The sequence below is a fragment of the Perognathus longimembris genome, chromosome 13 (genome assembly GCF_023159225.1).
Source record: "Perognathus longimembris pacificus isolate PPM17 chromosome 13, ASM2315922v1, whole genome shotgun sequence".
NCBI classification, from domain to species: Eukaryota; Metazoa; Chordata; class Mammalia; order Rodentia; family Heteromyidae; genus Perognathus; species Perognathus longimembris.
Genome location: NC_063173.1, coordinates 52,975,273 through 52,993,404, shown reverse-complemented (window position 1 = coordinate 52,993,404; position 18,132 = coordinate 52,975,273). Strand labels below are relative to the sequence as shown.

At 37.1% G+C, this 18,132-nt stretch overlaps 1 protein-coding gene across 1 annotated transcript; it reads right to left on the bottom strand.

Moving 5' to 3' along the window:
• Positions 1 to 17,208: 17,208 nt before the first annotated feature.
• On the bottom strand, positions 17,209 to 18,132 carry LOC125361466 (olfactory receptor 5B2-like). Its single transcript, XM_048359955.1, has one exon. It carries the CDS (start codon positions 18,130 to 18,132, stop codon positions 17,209 to 17,211), a length of 924 nt encoding a protein of 307 aa, XP_048215912.1.

The following is an 18,132-nucleotide window of genomic DNA, read 5'->3' as shown; positions in this document are numbered from 1 at the left end:
TATCTAGACCAGCTGGAGAGTATATGATCTAACCTTTTTGGTAGTATGGACATTGACCTGTATAGTCATTATTTGTAGATAGGCTGCATAAATAAGAACTAGCTCATTAATATACCTCTCAGAGGAGGACAGAGCTGTTCCCTGTGGGAGGAAGTTATTGTATGTGGGAGTTGTTACTTTTATTCTGGACATTGGTCATTCTTACTAAGGTGAGGTGGAATCCCAATGTTGTTTTGATTTGAATCTCCTTTATGGCCAGAGATAATGAACATTTCTTCCTGTGTCTTTTGGACAAGATTACTTCTTCTTTTAAGAAGTTTCTGTTTAGCTTCTTTGCTTATGTATTAATTGGGTTATCAATCTTTTGGGTGTTTAGTTTTTCAGTTCCTTGTATATTCTGGATAATAGGCCTTTGCCATATGTATAACTAGTAAACATCTTCTCACATTTTGTACACTGTCTTGTTAGTAATTCTGTCATTTGCTATGCAGAAACTTTTTCACTTGATGATGAAATCCCATTTGTCAATGCTCTTTCCTATTTGCCGGGTCCCTGGAATTTTACTCAGAAAGTTGCTGCCTCTGTCAATAAGTTCTAATATGTTTCCTACTCTTGTCTTCAGTAGTTTCAAGGTTTTATGTATTACATTGAGGTCTTTGATCCATTTTGAAATGATTTTAGTACATGGTGACAGATTAGGACCCAGTTTTAGTTTTCTCCATATGGACATCTAGTTTTCCCAACATCATTTGTTGAAGAGACTATCTTTTTTTCCAGGATATATTTTGAGTTCTTTGTCCAATATCAGATGGCTGTGGTTATAGACATATGGATTTATTTCTGAGTTTTAGAATCTTCCCCATTCACCCTTCACCCCACCTAGCACCCCAATATTGCTTTGGGATTCAGGACCTTTTGAGATTCCATATGAATTTCTGGATTATTTTCTCTCTGTGTGTTTGACAAATGACATTGGGATTTTGATGGGTATTGCACTGAATTTAGATTTCCTTTGGCAATACAGCTATTTTTACAATATAACTCAGCCTGAGAACATTAGAGGCCTTTCTACTTGGTGTCTTCTTCAATTTCTTCAAAGTTTTGCAGTTTTCATTGTAGAGGCTCTTCACTTCTTTGATTATATTTATTCCTAGGAGTTTTTTAATTCCATTGCAAATATAATTGCTTTTCTTATTTTTTTATCTGCTCATTATTGGTATACAGAAAACTAGTAATTTTTTGAGTTGATTTCCTATCATACTACCATGTCAAAGTTATATATGATCTCCATGATGCTTTAGATACAGATTACATCATCTTCAAATCTTCAGTTTGGCTGCTTCTTTCCCAATTTAGATTACTTATATGTCTGCCTTTGCCTTAGTGCTCTGGCTAGAAATCCCAATACTCGACTAAAAAGAAGCAGAAAGAGTGGGTATCTTTGTCTTATTCCTGAAGAGGAAATGTTTTCTGTTTTATACCATTTAGTGTGACGTAGGCTGTGGGTTTGTCATAGATAGCCTTTAATTCCTAGCATCCTTCAGAGCTTTTATCAAAAAAAGGATGTCAGGTTATATCAGAGACTTTTTCTGCATGTATTGAGATGATCGTATGATCCTTGCCTTTGGTTCTGTTATTGTGTTATGTTCTATTTACTGATTAACATATGTTGAACTAGCCTTGCAACCCTGGGATGAAAACAATTTGATTTTAGTATATGATTTTCTTTTGATTAGTTATTAAATTTGGTAAGCAAGTATTTTATGAAAAGTTTTGCATCTATGTTTATTAACAAGATCAGAATATAGTTCTGTCTTCTAATGTTTGTGAATGTGTATATATATTGGCCTCTATGCTGACACTGGGAGGTGGTTAGAATACCACCACCATCAGTATAGAAAAGAGTCCTATCTCCTTACAGATCTCAACTCAATGTTTGCACCAAATTATCAGTGACATAATAGATTCTAATGTCCATATCTTTGATAGGCACCATATTTTAGTTGACAATAAGGAACGTCATAAATATTATTAGTCAGTCCCCTAAAATTTTAGGAGCCCTGAAGTAAGTTACAACCCATAACAAGTTGCAAAGGAGAAAATAAATAAAACCATGATAGAATCCAAAAAATTATGGAGACTATGCTACTAATATCAATGATACATCAGATGTCAATGAAATGAACATATTATCCATGCGTGTAACAACTTAATCAAATCCGTGAATGTAACAACTTGTGAAAGGGAATAACAAAATTGAGAGAAAAAGGATAAAAAGACAAATGACTCCAAAAGCAATACTTGCAAAACCTTTGGTGTAAACCAACTGAACAACTCATGGGGGCAGAGGGAAAGGGAGAGGGGGGAGGGTAAATGAGGGAGGAGGTAACAAACAGTACAAGAAATGTACCCAAGGCCTATGAATGTATGAAACTGTAACCTCTCTGTACATCACTTTGACAATAAATAAGAAAAATAATAATAATTCTGAACAATGAAAAAAAACTTAATCGTATTAAACAAGTATTACACATACTTTGTGCTAAGCATAAAAGAAACATATCCTTGTTTACAGCTTAATTGCTTCATCATCAGGCAAATGGGAGTCTGGTGACAAGCAGTGTTCCATGTTTTTAACATTTTCCCCTGGTTCCCAGTCAGTAAGCTCTGAAGTTATATAATAACTTTAGCTTTACATGTCATTATTTGAAATAGATAAAGGTTTTGTCATTTATCAAGTGAGTGACAATACCTTCAGCACACACACTTGCTTTTTCCTGATGGAGGGTTTACAATGAGTCTCACGCTCACTGCACAGGAAATACAATGAGATGAATAGTGAACAGTTTTGTGGAGAAGGGATAACATTTTACTGAGATCTGCAAAGGCACATCCTCATTTGCTCTCCATAGAAACAATTCTGTGAAGGTGCTATACAGATACTTCTATCATTTTTTGCTTCACAAGTGAGTAAATGAGCCCAGGTGAGGGTAAATTACTTTCAAGTATACAGAACAATGTACAGTACAAGAACGATATGAGCTTTGTGTTCATCCTCCTCCCCTATTGCTTGATGTCTCCAAGAATGTGGGGCAAATAACTGCATGAGGATTTCTCCAATGATGAATATCTGATTTCAGACAATCAGAATTTAAGAGTGGGTTTCCTTTATTTTCAAAGATCAGGAAAGCTTTTATATTCAATATTCATTTTTTAGTGAAAATCTGTAGTTGAAGTAATGAGAAAATTGCATTTTCTATGTATTTCTGAAGCCTTAATATGTTTGAATATTTTCTCTGAACCATTGGCATGAGGATGGCAGAATATAAAGAAGACTGGTTACCCTGAGAAAAGCCCTGAACCTGGCTGGATTAATGTTGATCCCACAAAAGATGCACATTCTAGTCCCTGAGCCCTAAGATTATGTTGCATTACCTGGTAAAATGAACTGTGCACAGTGATTAAGTGCTTTGAGATGATATTATCTGGGCCAATTCCACATGGGCAACATGGTGCTCATAAATCATAACAACTGCTAAAAATAAAATAAATTAATTAAAGCAGATCGTGCCTGGAGCGGGTAAACTTTTGGCAAGCACAATTAATTTGTCAACAAATACATGGAAGGCCCAGGAGAAGATAGTAAGCATTACGGTAATAATGAGTTTAAGTAAGGTAAAAGACACAAGTTAAAATGTACTTTCCCAGATAGAAATTAAGCCGGAGAAATCCCTGGGTTCAAAGCAGAGCACCTGACACCATCATTCATAGGAGATAAAAAAAAAAAAAGAAGAGTGAGAAATACTTCAAGAAACAGATTTGAACAATCATAGAAAGTAAGGACTCAGAAATAATAAAGCTGTCAAACTATAAAAAGTCCCACCTTGAAATCAGTGGGTTAGCTCCTACCTTTTCTACACTAATGAAGCATCATTCTATCCTAATAGTCATCATTACCATTCCAGGGTTATATACAATGAATATATTTAACGTGGCTTAAATGATAGCCCATTACTGAATTATTTCATAGATGTTCTCATTTGCTTTTCATAGTCCTTACATAACTCTTCCCAATCTAATGATGGAAGAAAAAAAAAAGTCTTGGTTTTTCCATGTCTGTTTCACCAATCAATAAACTGGGGTTGGCAGAAGGTAATGGGCCATTCCAAGGAACCGTTGGACCTGTATTGAAGAAACAGCTTTCCACTAGAATTTACTCATTCTTCTACAGCAAAGTTTTCAGATATATGGCTCAGAAGTCAAGGTTGTCAATATTTCTTTCTTTATATCATGAACATTTTTTGTTGGAATCAGTATGCATGTACATGAAGCAAGAATATTGCCTCTACCATGAACTACATGAGCTCAGAGGAGGATGACATGAATATTTGGGGAAAGAGTTAGACTAGAGTTTGAATAACAAGGATCTGACCAGATGCATAGAAAACTTTTGATACAGGAAAGCGGCTATGCCTATCCTAATGAGGATGGACAGGAGGGAAATATAGAGTAAGACACATTTTATTTATAATCACCAACAATAAAAATAGCATAAATTTCCCTAACACAGAAATAGAAATTACTTCTCAATTAGAAGATTTTGCTATTGAAATAGGAAACAATACTGATAGATTTCAAATATATTGTGATAAAATGAAAGTGTCAGGACAAAAGGCTACATATTCTGGGTGAGTCAAAGCAATCATAATATTCAGTGTATACATATGAAAATGGAACAATGAAAATTGGGGGGAAGCATGGGGTTGAGAGAGATTGGGCAAAATGGGGAAAGGGGTGCCACTGATCAAGATGTATTATACTCACAAACTGACATAGTGAATTTAAACCCCTTTGTACAACTTCTAAGAGATAATAAATATTTTTAAGAGGCTTCACATTCCGGGATTCTAGCCTAGGACATTATTGCAAAAGGCAAAAATATATGAAAATAAATTTATAATGTTTTCCAGGAGCTGTGAAGGAATGATAAAGTTAGCCATAAAGATTGAGTAAATATATTGTGACTGGCTGTCTTCGTTAATGAATCCACATTTGTGGATTCATTAAATGTGAGAGCCATACACTAAGAAGTCTTCATATCACATTCTGTCATTTATATTTAAGCTGAAGATTAAAATAATAAATAACAAGCAATGCCAAGTGATATGTACACAAATTTAAAATACTCAGCTCATTCCCATAGGAAGTGTCCCTGCTTCTTCCCTCAGAATGTGGAATGAAGTACACTGAAGATTCTCTCTTGTTCAGAATTCCCCACTGGTTTGTATGCATTGGTCTCTGAAGTCCAACTTCATGCCCGGTAAGTTGATTTCAAAGGGAGCAAATGTTTCCATTACGTACCTGGGTCCATGTGCTCCTGACACATGTATCTAAATGGTAAAGCTCTATTAGGATATCCAAATCTTATTCCAGCCTGAAGACATACTATGAGTCATGATGAAGAAAAACACTCACAGGGTTAAAATTATATTAAGTACTTCAATAATAATAATAGTAATAGCAATAATCCTAAGCCACTCTGCATGCTGTTTTGTAAGCTTTCCCTTGTTTACTCTTTAAAAACACAATTCTATGGATGGTGTTAGAGGGAATGTTTAGTATTGTTTTGGTTTTTTTCATCTTATTTCACAAATGGGATGTGGTGAGTTCTCCAAGCACACAGAAAGAGTTCATGGTAGATTCAGGACTTCAATGAGAGGTTAGACACATTTTCTCTATGTTTACCTGGCTCAAAGAGCATAGACACTTTTACCATAACCTTCAATGGCGCTACTCCAACAACACATTATTCCATGGAAGAACTTATGGTGTCAAACTCACTGCACAGGATCAACTAGCATTTGTTTTCAGGGAACAAGTAATCTTCTATTCAAGGTACCAATTATAGTGGGAACTGCAATCCATACAAATGAGCGAAAAATATGCGACTCCCTCAACTCTTCCCATGCTTCTTGGGACAGAAATTGAGGTGTTGAACATGGATGTAAAACACCAAGGTGAATTAAAAGTATAGAGATGTTTAAGTTCCAACAGTAAACTTTGGTGCTATTACTAAAACATTATATTGATGACTTAAAAAAATAAACCAAAAACATTGCTGCTACTCCCGTTAAATAGGTGACAATTTCAATTGGTTCCCTGGTGGTTTCTTATTGGAAAGAAAACAAAAACAATGAAATCAAAACAAGGTGGCATACCCCTTCTTTGTTGCTGTTTTGCTTTTTAAATTTTTTAAAATATGTTTTATTGTTATTGTAGAGGTGATGTACAGAGGTGTTACAGTTACCTAAGTCCTGTAATGAGTATATTTCTTTTTGAACCATGTTTGTTCTTGAGGTAAGTTTTATGAAGTTTATTTAGGCTGGCCTTCAAATTCACAATCTTCCTACCTCTACCTTCCAAGTGCTGAGATTACTTGTGTGTATCTGGCTAATAATTATTCCTTATACTACATGGACCTAATGAATTATCAGTATCTGGCCTTAATTTAAACAGCCCCTCCCTTCATCTCATAAGCTTATGAGTATTGCCATATCTACAAATATCGACAGTCATGTGGCTACATGGACAAGCTTTTAATTAGGATTAAGTCGCATTTAAATATTGATTCTCCCCAAATCTATCTACAGAATTGTGAAATATCACTTAGCTTCAAAAGTATCAGTTCCCTTAATAGCAATAAGAAAAAAATAATTAAAGTAATACTGCCAACCTAGATACATCTAGGCAATAAATGCTTCAAGACACAGTGACACGTGCACTTTTACATTAAGCTCTTATCACCTGTTTTGGAGCAGAATCTGTGATGGAAATGGATACACATGAAGCACAAATGGATTGGATTTAGAAAGTGAAGTTGGGAAAGGAAAATGAATAAGACAATACAAAGAATTAGTTACTAGGAAATAGATATGCTTCCAAAAGCCTCAACTTCACACAGAAAGTTTTCAGCGTCTGGGTCCCACGTTGCCATAGACTCAACTCTAGAATTTTCCGAACAGGGAGCTGTTCCCAAAAGCAGATCTACTAGCCAAACCAACAGGGAGCTCTCAAGTCCCACAGACTTTGACTCGGCCATAGGATTGGTAGTAAATGAGGGAAAGAACACTCAGTCAGCTAACACTGAATGGGGGAAATAAGCATGGGAATGGCTCGGGCGGGCTGTCCAGAGCGTCAGCCACGTGTGGAGAGCACGTACCTCGTGTGAATTACCGTGGGATGGGGTGGAGAGGGGACACATAAAGTCTCCGTGGTCTCCCTGGTCTTGGCGTCCACCTGTGGGCAGATTCTGAGCAGAGTGCAAATCATGGGGGAAGGGGAAGAAACACAGAAAAATCTCAGTGGACTTAGCGTCCACTAGCAAAGGGAAAAAAAGGAAGAGAGGACTCAAAGCCCATCCACACTTGAAGCCCCACGAGTTGCCACCTCCTTTCCCAGCTACCCACGAGCCATCCTTCCACCCCATGATTGTAACTCATGGATGTTATCAAAGCTAACGATCGTCCGCGGAACCAAACATGCAGCACTTTGTTCGTGTTCTTATTTAATTCTTACAAAAATACCTTGAGGTGGCTTCCATCTGAATTCTACGCATAAATCCTACATTAGAAGCAGGAGACTTTGGTTGTACATGTGAAGACCGAAATGAGTAACCTTCCCAGTCCCCCAGCTCGGCCCTTAAAGTCAGAGCTGCCTCTGCTGGTTATAAACAGTTCCTCCTGCTCCAGCCATCTCACTACATCTTCTATTCAGTATTCATCATTTAATTCATGTGAAACCTCAGATACTGACTTTAGTATGATGGAGAAGTTAGTAACTATAAATTGGTCAGAGTTCAGTTGAACTAGGTTCAATAACAAATTAATTTAAATTCATTGACTGTAGTTGCTGACCATTGCACCTGGGACCAAAGCTTGATTTTCCAACTAGGATTTTTGTGTGACTACCACTATATTACAACCTACACAATTCATAAGGAAGCAATAACTATTCAGCTTCATAAATGTGCCGACAAATTAGGGTATAGACATAGAAAAGGGCCTAGAACATTATTAGCACATTAGCAACCAGGAAGTCTGTGGATTCACTGGGCTAAGAAAAGTTTGATTGACAGATTAATTTCCCTATCATCATTTAGAGCATTTTATTAAAATTTTGAAATAATTCTATCCTGCTCCTCATAGGTCTTATCACCACTCCCTACCATATAACTCATTCACTTATTTATCAACCACCATTGAAACTTCACAGCAACTGTAATGCTATGGGCTTTATGCAATGGTCCTGCTGGACATCTAAATAGACGTGTGTTTCTTTGCAGATTCTTGATGATTATTTGTTTAAAATGAATGAATAAAATTAAACTATAAATCCAATAATGTTGATATGAATCTCTGACTGATAGTCATAATGACTCAGCCATCCATAAACTTTCCAGTCATGTAGTACATTTCAAAGACTATGGCTCCTTTTCTGATTTGCAATAGAATTTTTTATCTAGGTTTTTACTTGGGGTGTACACTCTTTACTTTTAGACACTGAATTCCTGGAAATCCCACAACCAAGTAATCACCTCATAATTTCTATTTCAAAATGATGTCTCATTAAGTGGCAAGGCTAAACAAATACTGTTTAGTAAATCATAAAAAGCGACTAAGTATAAGATTATATAAATGTTTAATGTACAATCCTATTTAGAAAACTACTCCCTATGTGTGAAATACATAATGAATTGAAATGATTCTGAATGTCAATATAAAATATAAACTTTGTAATATCTGTTGGTAATAAATACACACTCAATATGCTTATACAGTGTATATGATATATATGATATTTATAGCTTTAATTTTTATCCACAGGAAGCTCTGTAGCAGCAAAAACTACCCCTAGGGTGTGTTGACCGTACCTTTTTTTCTATAAACAATTAGATGCCTTCATATCTCAGTATTTGTACAATAATGATTTGAATGGATAATGGTGTCCTTAAGCAGTGGTGAGTATAAAACAAGTTTTTATTCCTATCTTTTTGGAAATGTTTCTCATTATGACATTTCTAATTATTATTTTAAATGATGGTCTTTATCTTATGATTATTGTAGATTTAGGGTAAGTTTTCAAACACAGTGCAGAATGTTTCCATCTAATGCTGTGCCTGTCTGAATAATTAGTCTACCCAAAGATCCATGTTCTTGTTTTTGTTTTTGTTTTTATTTTGCCAGTCCTGGGCCTTGGACTCATGGCCTGAGCACTGTCCCTGGCTTCTTTTTTTGCTCAAGGCTAGCACTCTGCCACTTGAGTCACAGCGCCACTTCTGGCCATTTTCTGTATATGTGGTACTGGGGAATTGAACCCAGGGCTTCATGTATACGAGGCAAGCGCTCTTGCCACTAGGCCATATCCCCAGCAAGATCCATGTTCTGATTCCTGGAAATCATAAATGTTACCTTAAATGGAATAAGAGAGAAAAGGACAATCTGAATAAGAACAGTTCTTAAATAGTGGGATGTTATGGTGTCATGGCTTATCTGTGGAGCCCTGTTACCATAAAACCAACCTGTATGGAAAAAAAGGTGAATTTCCAATAAAAGAACATTATTTAATCTTTCAGAAGTTGTTCCAAAGGACTTGCCATTTAACAAAGCAGTTTTATGAATGCAATGTATCTTGATCAAGGTCACCCAATAAGGGAACACTGTAGATTTTTGGATAAAACAACCATAGAGATATCTTAACAGAATGGCCTGCAGTATGTCCAGAGAAGAGAGGAAAGATGAGTGTTTTCCTGAGACAGAGAGAAGCTGTTCACACTATTGTGAGTAGATTTATTGATGTCAATGGTTACTAGGTAAAAGTCATCTTAAAACCCCACCCAGATGTTTATTGACTTGGATTCGTGCTACACAGTCAGGAAAGTGCTCCTATGTGTAAGTAAGTGGCTATCAGTCCTTGGCCTGCTCTGTGTGTTTGCAATGGTTCCTCTTATGGGTCAAACCAGATGTGGTTTCCCTGCTTTACTTTGCTTTCCCTGGCTCCTTTCACCAGAGGATGACAAGGTGACACTACTTGAATATGACTAGTTTCCCATTTTCTCATAATTGATCAAGAACTGCCTCTGAAATCCCTACTGATTATTCTGTGCTTAGGTGCTGAGGACCCCTGGGTGCTGGGTTGTACCTGTTCTACGTGGTGTTGATGGAAATGAGGACCCTTTGAGTGGTATGTCAACCCCTTTTAGCTATTTTTGAGTATCAAGAGAGGTTACATGGGAGGAGCATTTGTTAGACAACGTCACTGGGACCCTGGATCCCGTTGCTATGTGTAATTTCATTCACTCCAAAGGGGTTGGTTATCATTCTGAAGTTCTAGACCATCATTATTATATTGGGTGTTGTTTCTGTGGAAGTTGGACAAGGGTTCAAAGAAAATAGTTTAGTTTGAATGTAGGATTTCTTGATTATTAGACAGGCACTCTACAGTTTGTGTCATCCCTCCAGTCATTTTTTGGTTTTAGTTATTTTTGGAAAGTGTGTCATCTTTTTGTCCAGGTTGGCCTCACGCTACAATCCTTATGCATCCGACATAGCTTGGACAGGCAGGCGAGTGGGTGCCATCATGCCTTGCTTATTTGTTGAGATGAAAGCTCACTAACAATTGGCCCAGGCTGGCCTCCAACTGTGATCCTTACAACCTCTTCCTCCTGTATAATTGAGATTGTAGGTATGAAACATTGTGCTCAACGGATACAACATTTAAAGGAAATAATCTGCTAGAGAAGTAACAATAACATAATCTAATTTACACAGTGGCTGTGACCTAAGACACCAAACCTGAGGGGCAATCATAAAAAGATCATGGGGAGAATGAGAGAATTTATAGGTCTTTCCTTTAGTGGATGACTCCTGTGACAATAACCTTACCAAGTAAACAGAGCAACACAGAAGCAAGGCATTATCACTACTGATAAGTAAGATAAAGACAAAATGACATTTTTTTAAATTTCTGTCAACACTAGGTGTTGAACACTGAACCTCAAGTTTACCAGACAGGTGCTATAGCACTGAGCCATGGCCCCAATCTTATTTTGCACTGATTATTTTTAACAAAAGGCCCTGCTTCCTGTTTGGGCATGCTCCTAGACCTTGATCCACCTATTTTATGCATCTTTCCAGTATAGCTAAGATAATAAGTATATGCCAACATGCCCCTACATCCTCCATAAAGATGGAGTCTCTCGAATATTTCTGCCTGAGCTATCCTGCAATGGTGGCGCTCCGAATCTCAGCCTCCCACATGACATCATATTCTCTGGCTGGTCTCCAACAGTGATTCTTCCTACCTCAGCCTCCTTGCTCAGATTACCAATCTGAGCCATTAGCCATCTTTGAGGACTACTTTTTCCACATTCCTCACACAGATAAATTAGATCTCTTTCTTTTTCCAATCATTAACATGAAATGGCTTTCCTTTCACTGGGCCTTCCCTCACTGGTTCCAGAAATGTTTTGTAGTTTCCAAATTATAAGTCTTTTGCTTCCTTGGCTAAATTTAGCCACGGTGGTTTTTTGGTTTTCCTATAGTACCATAAATGGGAATATTACCTTAACCCCTTGTTTGAATTGTTCCTCGTTAACCTATAAAAGCACAAAAGGCTTTCGCGTGTTTATCATGGTATTCTGCAGCTTTTCGGAGCTTATTGGTTCTAACAGCTTTCCTCATGTGAATTTTTTTTTTTAGTATTTCCTATCTATAAGATGATGCCATCTGTGAGCATAGAAGATTTTACTTCTTCCTTTCCAATTTGGAGGCATTTTATTTTTGTCGTCTAATTGCTTTGACTAGGACTTCTTGAATTATGTTAAAGAGAGGGCAAGTATGAGGTTCCTGGCCTTGTTTCTGACCTTAGAGGAGAAGCTTTCAATTTTTAAATTATAGATACATTAGCAATGAGCTTTTCCTACATGGCCTTTATCCAATCTCATTTTTAATGTGGCTAACCACTTGTCCTGGCATCGTTGGTTGAAGGGACTTTTCTTTCCCATCAAATGGGCTTGGCAGTGACCATCCAAAATCAATTGGTCATAGATAAGTGGTTTTTATCTAGACTCTGAATAATACTCCATTGATAAAGATCAGCATCTGTAAGACAGTTCCAATACTGCCTTGACTTCAGATTTTAAAAAAGAGTGAATTGTATTTTGTCTTTTTCTTTCAAGGTTATTTTGACTAGGTAGGATCTCCAAAAACTCCATATGAATTGTAGGGGTGGGGGTTTTTTTTCCACTTTGAAATTTTTATAAAGGTTGTGTGTGTGTGTGTGTGTGTGTGTGTGTAAGTATATGTATATATGTATATATAAGAAATACAATACTTTTAGCAATGTTAAAGCTTTCAGTCATAAAGGTTGTGCATTCATTTATTTAGGTGCTACAACTTGACCTTCCTCTAAATGCCTTGTGTGGAAACTTCATTTCTATCACAGAAACGCGCAAAAGTGGGATCCCTGAAAAGGGAGTAAGTCATAAAAGGCTCCACCTTTATATTAGTGATTCATAAAACAGCTAAAGGGAACTAGCTAAGGCCTTTGTGCTTTGTGTTTTGTTTGAACTCAGAGCCCATGCTTGTTAGACAATTGCTCTACCACTTGAGCCATGTACCTTGTCCTTTCTGGCTGAGTTGTTTTTCAGGTAAGCTTTTGAATTTTTGTCCACACTATCCTTGGACCACGATTCTCCTATATAGACCTCTCACAAAGCTTAGATTGCAGATTAGAACCACTATTCAGAGCTTGTTTGTTAAGATGGGGTCTCGCTAACTTTAGAAAAAAATTACTATACATGCACAATATGAATAGTTTCATTGTGATATTTACACACACACACACACACACACACACACAGAGAGTGTACTTGAATAAATTCACCCCCTCTACCATTCTCTCATTTATTTCCTCCCTCCTCCTTCCTACTTTATAGGTTTTATTATACTGTATTAGTGTGTGTGTGTGTGTGTATATAATATCCTCTGTTCTCTTTATGTCTCAGTATCCAGTCCTTTCCCTCTCTACTCTTCTACCAAGTCTCTCCTAAGGAGTCCTAAACAATTTTTCTGAGCTGGACTTGAACTATTGTCCTCTTAATCTCTTCTTCCTGAGATCTGGGTTTATATGTTATTTCATTTGTGTTTCTTGCCTTTATCTTCACTCTGCTGCCACAGAAGGATATGAATATGGTACCAATTTGACAAAAGCACTTTCACCAGAGACCAAACATTCTGGCATCTTGATCATGGATTTTCCAGCCTCCAAAGCTGGGAGAAGTAAATTCATATTCTTTGTAAACTACCCAGTCTTAGATACTTTGTATTAACACCATAAATGCCCTACGACATTAGATCTCCTTGAGAATATATTGTAATTTAAGCACACAAATTTCATATCAATTCAGTTCAGTTTATCCTGGAGTGTCTTATCCATCTGTATGTTGTTGTTGCTTTTGCTTGTTGCTCTTACCCTTTAATTTTGATAGCTTAGTTTATGATCTCTAACATTTTTGTGTACATTCTGTGATAATAATTGCAGTTCTCTTTCTTCCTTTTTAATTTTGAATGCCTTTCATTTCTTTCACTGCCTAATTGCTCTGCACATGAAATTCTCAGTAAAACTTTGAGTTGAAGCACAGAAAATGCCAGCCTCTTCGTGTCACTGGAACCTTCAGATAAGGTCTTGGCTCAAACCCAGGGAGATTCCTTAGAGACCATACTCTCAAGCTGGGGCCCTGAGTTTATGATACGGGAAAGTGTTTGGTGGCACCTGTGGTGGCTAAGTTTGTACTATCAAGGAAAAAGATTAGGGAGAGTCTGGTTAGATGAGACATTTATAGGTTTCCTTTAGTAGAGAAGAAGAAATAAGCAAAGCCCATCCCTGTACACTGGAGATGTTCTTACAACTAATAAGTCTGTGATTACCAAAGACCATAAATTCCTTTTTTTCAAATTTTTATTATCAAACTGATGTACAGAGAGGTTACAGTTTCATACGTTAGGCATTGGATACATTACTTGTACTGTTTGTTACCTCGTCCTTCATACCCCTCTCCCTCCTCCCCCTTTCCCTTTCCCCCCATGAGGTGTTCAGTTCACTTTCACCAAACAGTTTTGCAAGTATTGATTTTGTAGTTGTTTTTCTTTTTTTACCCTGTGTCTCTCAATTTTGGTATTCCCTTTCAATTTCCTACTTCTAATACCAGTATACATGGTTTCCAATATACTCAGATAAGATTACAGAGATGGTGTAGGTACAACCACAGGAGGGTGATACAAGAACATCATCAATAATAGAAGCTACAGATACACATGGGACGTTGAAAGTTGTTACAATTGTGATATAACAATCATTTCCATAACATGGAGTTCATTTCACTTAGCATCATCTTATGTGTTCATAAGGGCATAGCTATTGGGCTGTTGTGATCCACTGCTGTGACTTGCCTAAACCTGTACTAATTATTCCCAATAAGGGAGACCATAGAGTCCATGTTTCTTTGGGTCTGGCTCACTTCACTTAGTATAATTTTTTCCAAGTCTTTCCATTTCCTTACAAATGGGGCAATGTCATTCTTTCTGATAGAGGCATAATATTCCATTGTGTATATGTACCACATTTTCCTGATCCATTCGTCTACTGAGGGGCATCTGGGTTGTTTCCAGATTCTAGCTATGACAATTTGTGCTGTGATGAACATTGTTGTGCTGGTGGCTTTACTATGATTTTGTTTGTTTTCTTTTGGATAGATACCCAAAAGTGGGGCTGCTGGGTCAGAGACCATAAATTCTTAATTAACCTTGGTGATACATGTTTGAGAATCTACTAAGTGCTTTTCCCTAGGTATTTATTTAATACTGTAAGTTCTATCAGTAGAAGATATTATATTTATTTTTCTTTAGCAAAGTCTCCTTTGAGTCCAAGGGTGAGTTTTGCCAGATATTTTTGTTATGGTGTTTACCTAGAGCCTACTTATCTACAGCTCTGGGCAAGTCATTAGTACAAGGATCAAAATGTAGCCAGATGATATGGCCTAATAAGGAGTGAGATACTTCAAGTTGCCCATTAATAGTGTTTATTCTTAGTTCCTGTCTCTTGAGTCCCATACCTTAAAGTCCTTAACTAAGCTTGTATGTAGGCTTATCATGAGAGTAAAAATTTCGAAGTGTACCTTAATTTAAAAGTATTGTAAAGAAAAGGGTTGAAGTTGAATCACTTCTTTATAGCATGTACAAATATTAACTCAAAATATAGTCCTGAATAGAAAAGCTACATCCATCCAACTTGTAGGAGATTATTGCAGTACATATACAATTAGTATTATCTAAATGAAAAGTAAATATGAAGTCACAACATGCCATTAAGGAAATGCAAATTAAAGCCTAAATTTCACATCATTTCAGCCACTAAGGGAAGCCCAAAATACAAAAAAAAAAAACACAAAAAAGCGATAATAACACATTTTAGATAGCAGCAATAGAGAGAGAAAGAAGAACCCTATTAATTTGTTAGAAATCTAAACTAGGGAAAACAATATGGAATCTCATCAAAAATTGAAGTGTGGAGCTTACTCTCTTAGTCCACTTATGCTACTATAACAAATCACCACACACACTGCATAATTCACTAAAAAAAAAAAAAAAAGAAAAAGAAAAGAAAAAAGGCTTACACATTATGTCTTCCAGAGTGGCAGCCTGCACTTTCCTTGTGTCTGCTTGAGAAACAGCTAGGATGAAGAAAAATGCAGTAGTGGATGGACTGATAGAAACCTACTTCCTACCCTCAAGATTTGGGTACTGTTGGTCTGTGAGGGGAAGGACATTCTGGACAATCCCTGAAATGCCCTCAGGGCCATTTTGCCATTGTGTTAGTGAGGAGACTTAATCTTCTGTCTGTGCTAACCTTATCAAAGGCTTGCTAGGGCATAGTCTTCCCACCGTTCACACTACAACAAGTAGTAGGGGTAGGAAGTGATGCTGGGCCAGAAGAGTCACACAGATAACAACTGTATTGAATTCCATTGATTTAAATAAAAGATATTTTGCCAGGCATTAGTGGCTTACACCTGTAATCCTAGCTACTCAGGAGGCTGAGATCTGAGGATGGTAGTTCAAAGCCAGCCCAAGCAGAAAAGTCTGTAAGACTCTTATCTCCAATAAACTATTCAGAAAATGCCAGAAGTGGTGCTGTGGCTCAAGTTGTAGAGCGTGAGCCTTGAGCACAAAGGGGCTCAGGGACAGCACCCAGGCCCTGAGTTGAAGCCTCATAACTGATGAGAGGGAAAATATATTTCTACCCATGGATTGGGGTCAGATGTGATTATACTGAGAAAAAAAATAGATCTATTCTGTTAGCACATTAAAAATAAGAATGAATTTCTTGCTTCTACCTAGCTTTAAAACTTTGCACAATGGGATGGTTATGTCAAAAATAAGATGTTGTATATTTAATTCTTTGAAAGTTTCAGCAAGGATTTATTTTAGTAGAACAGGCTAAAGGAGGAAGAAAGAGAGAGAGACATTTTGTTCTCCCCATGCAGGAAAAGGAAATTAAAGACTTAAGTTTTATATATTTGAAATAACTGGAAGAGGAAAATTTGAATGTTTCCATAAGGAAAAAGATTACACAATGATCAATGCACAGCACAAACATTTATCAAAACACACCTCCTACTCCACAAATGTATATTATTTTGTGTGTGAATTAATTATTTAAAGAAGTGAAAGAGTAATTCCACATCAGCTCTCATCATGCACAGAATAAACTAAACCCTTCTATCTGATCCTATACTCATGCAAATTCAAAAACGCATCAAGGATCTTAATGGAATACATGAAACTTGGAACGCACTGGAGAAAACCCTAGAATTTATTGGCATATGCAATGAAAATGACTGAACATACTGATACAGTTAATAAGAACTTATGAGTGTAGACTCAATGTTTACAGTTATCCTCCCTCAGGTATTAATTTTCTGCACAGGAAGTAAATTTCATTTCCAAACCAGTGGACTATTCTAGAGGTGAAGATATAACTTCATGATCTGGAATTCATTGAGTCTTCAAATGTGACTAGATACAAAATGACCTGGGAATGAATAATTAAGACATGATGCATCCTCCCCAAATCACATATATATCATACAAATCATTTTACCTTGAAAAATGTCTTTGTGAATGCACATTTAACTTCCTTATTCCTCAGACTATACACCACAGGATTCAGCATGGGGATGATCATAGTATAAAAGACTGACGAGATTTTGTCAGTGTCCATAGAATGACTGGAGCTGGGCTGTAAGTACATAAAGATGATCGTCCCATAGAAAATGGAGACTGCAGTGAAGTGGGAGGCGCAGGTGGACACAGCCTTCCGATGTCCTGCACCTGAGTGCATCTTTAGAATAGTAGCAAAAATAATTATATAGGATATTAAAATTATTACTAGTGCAAAAAAGATATTGAAACTGGCCACATAAAGAAGAACCAAATCATTGATATGTCTATCTGAGCAGGATACAAACATGACTGCTGGAATATCACAGAAAAAATGATGGACCACATTAGATTGACAGTAGGAAAGAAGAAAAGTATTGCCAGTGTAAATAGCAGCACTCAGAAAACCACCAACATAGCAGCTTATGACCAGACATGCACACACACTAGCTGTCATGGTGGTGGTGTAATGGAGGGGCTTACACACAGCTGCATAGCGATCATAAGCCATTGAGGCCAAGAGGAAATTTTCTACAGTAGCAAAGGCTGTAAAGAAAAACATCTGGGTGGCACAAAGATTGTAGGTCATGATTTTGTCTCCTCTAAGTAACTCAGCCATGACCTTAGGAGTGACAGCTGAAGAATAACAAAAATCCACCAGAGAGAGATTGCCAAGAAAAATGTACATGGGCGTGTGGAGGCGAGAGTCCAAGAGAATCAGGAGGATCATCCCTAGGTTCCCAAGGAGTGTGATGATGTAGATCAAGAGGAAAATTACAAAGAGTGGGATCTGCAGGGCTGGGTCACTGGTCAGTCCCAGCAGGATGAACTGTATCACAACTGTATGGTTCTCCAT

What these genes read in the sequence shown, in the direction of transcription:
- LOC125361466 (XM_048359955.1), bottom strand. Translation starts at nt 18,132, where the DNA reads ATGGAGAACCATACAGTTGTGATACAGTTCATCCTGCTGGGACTGACC.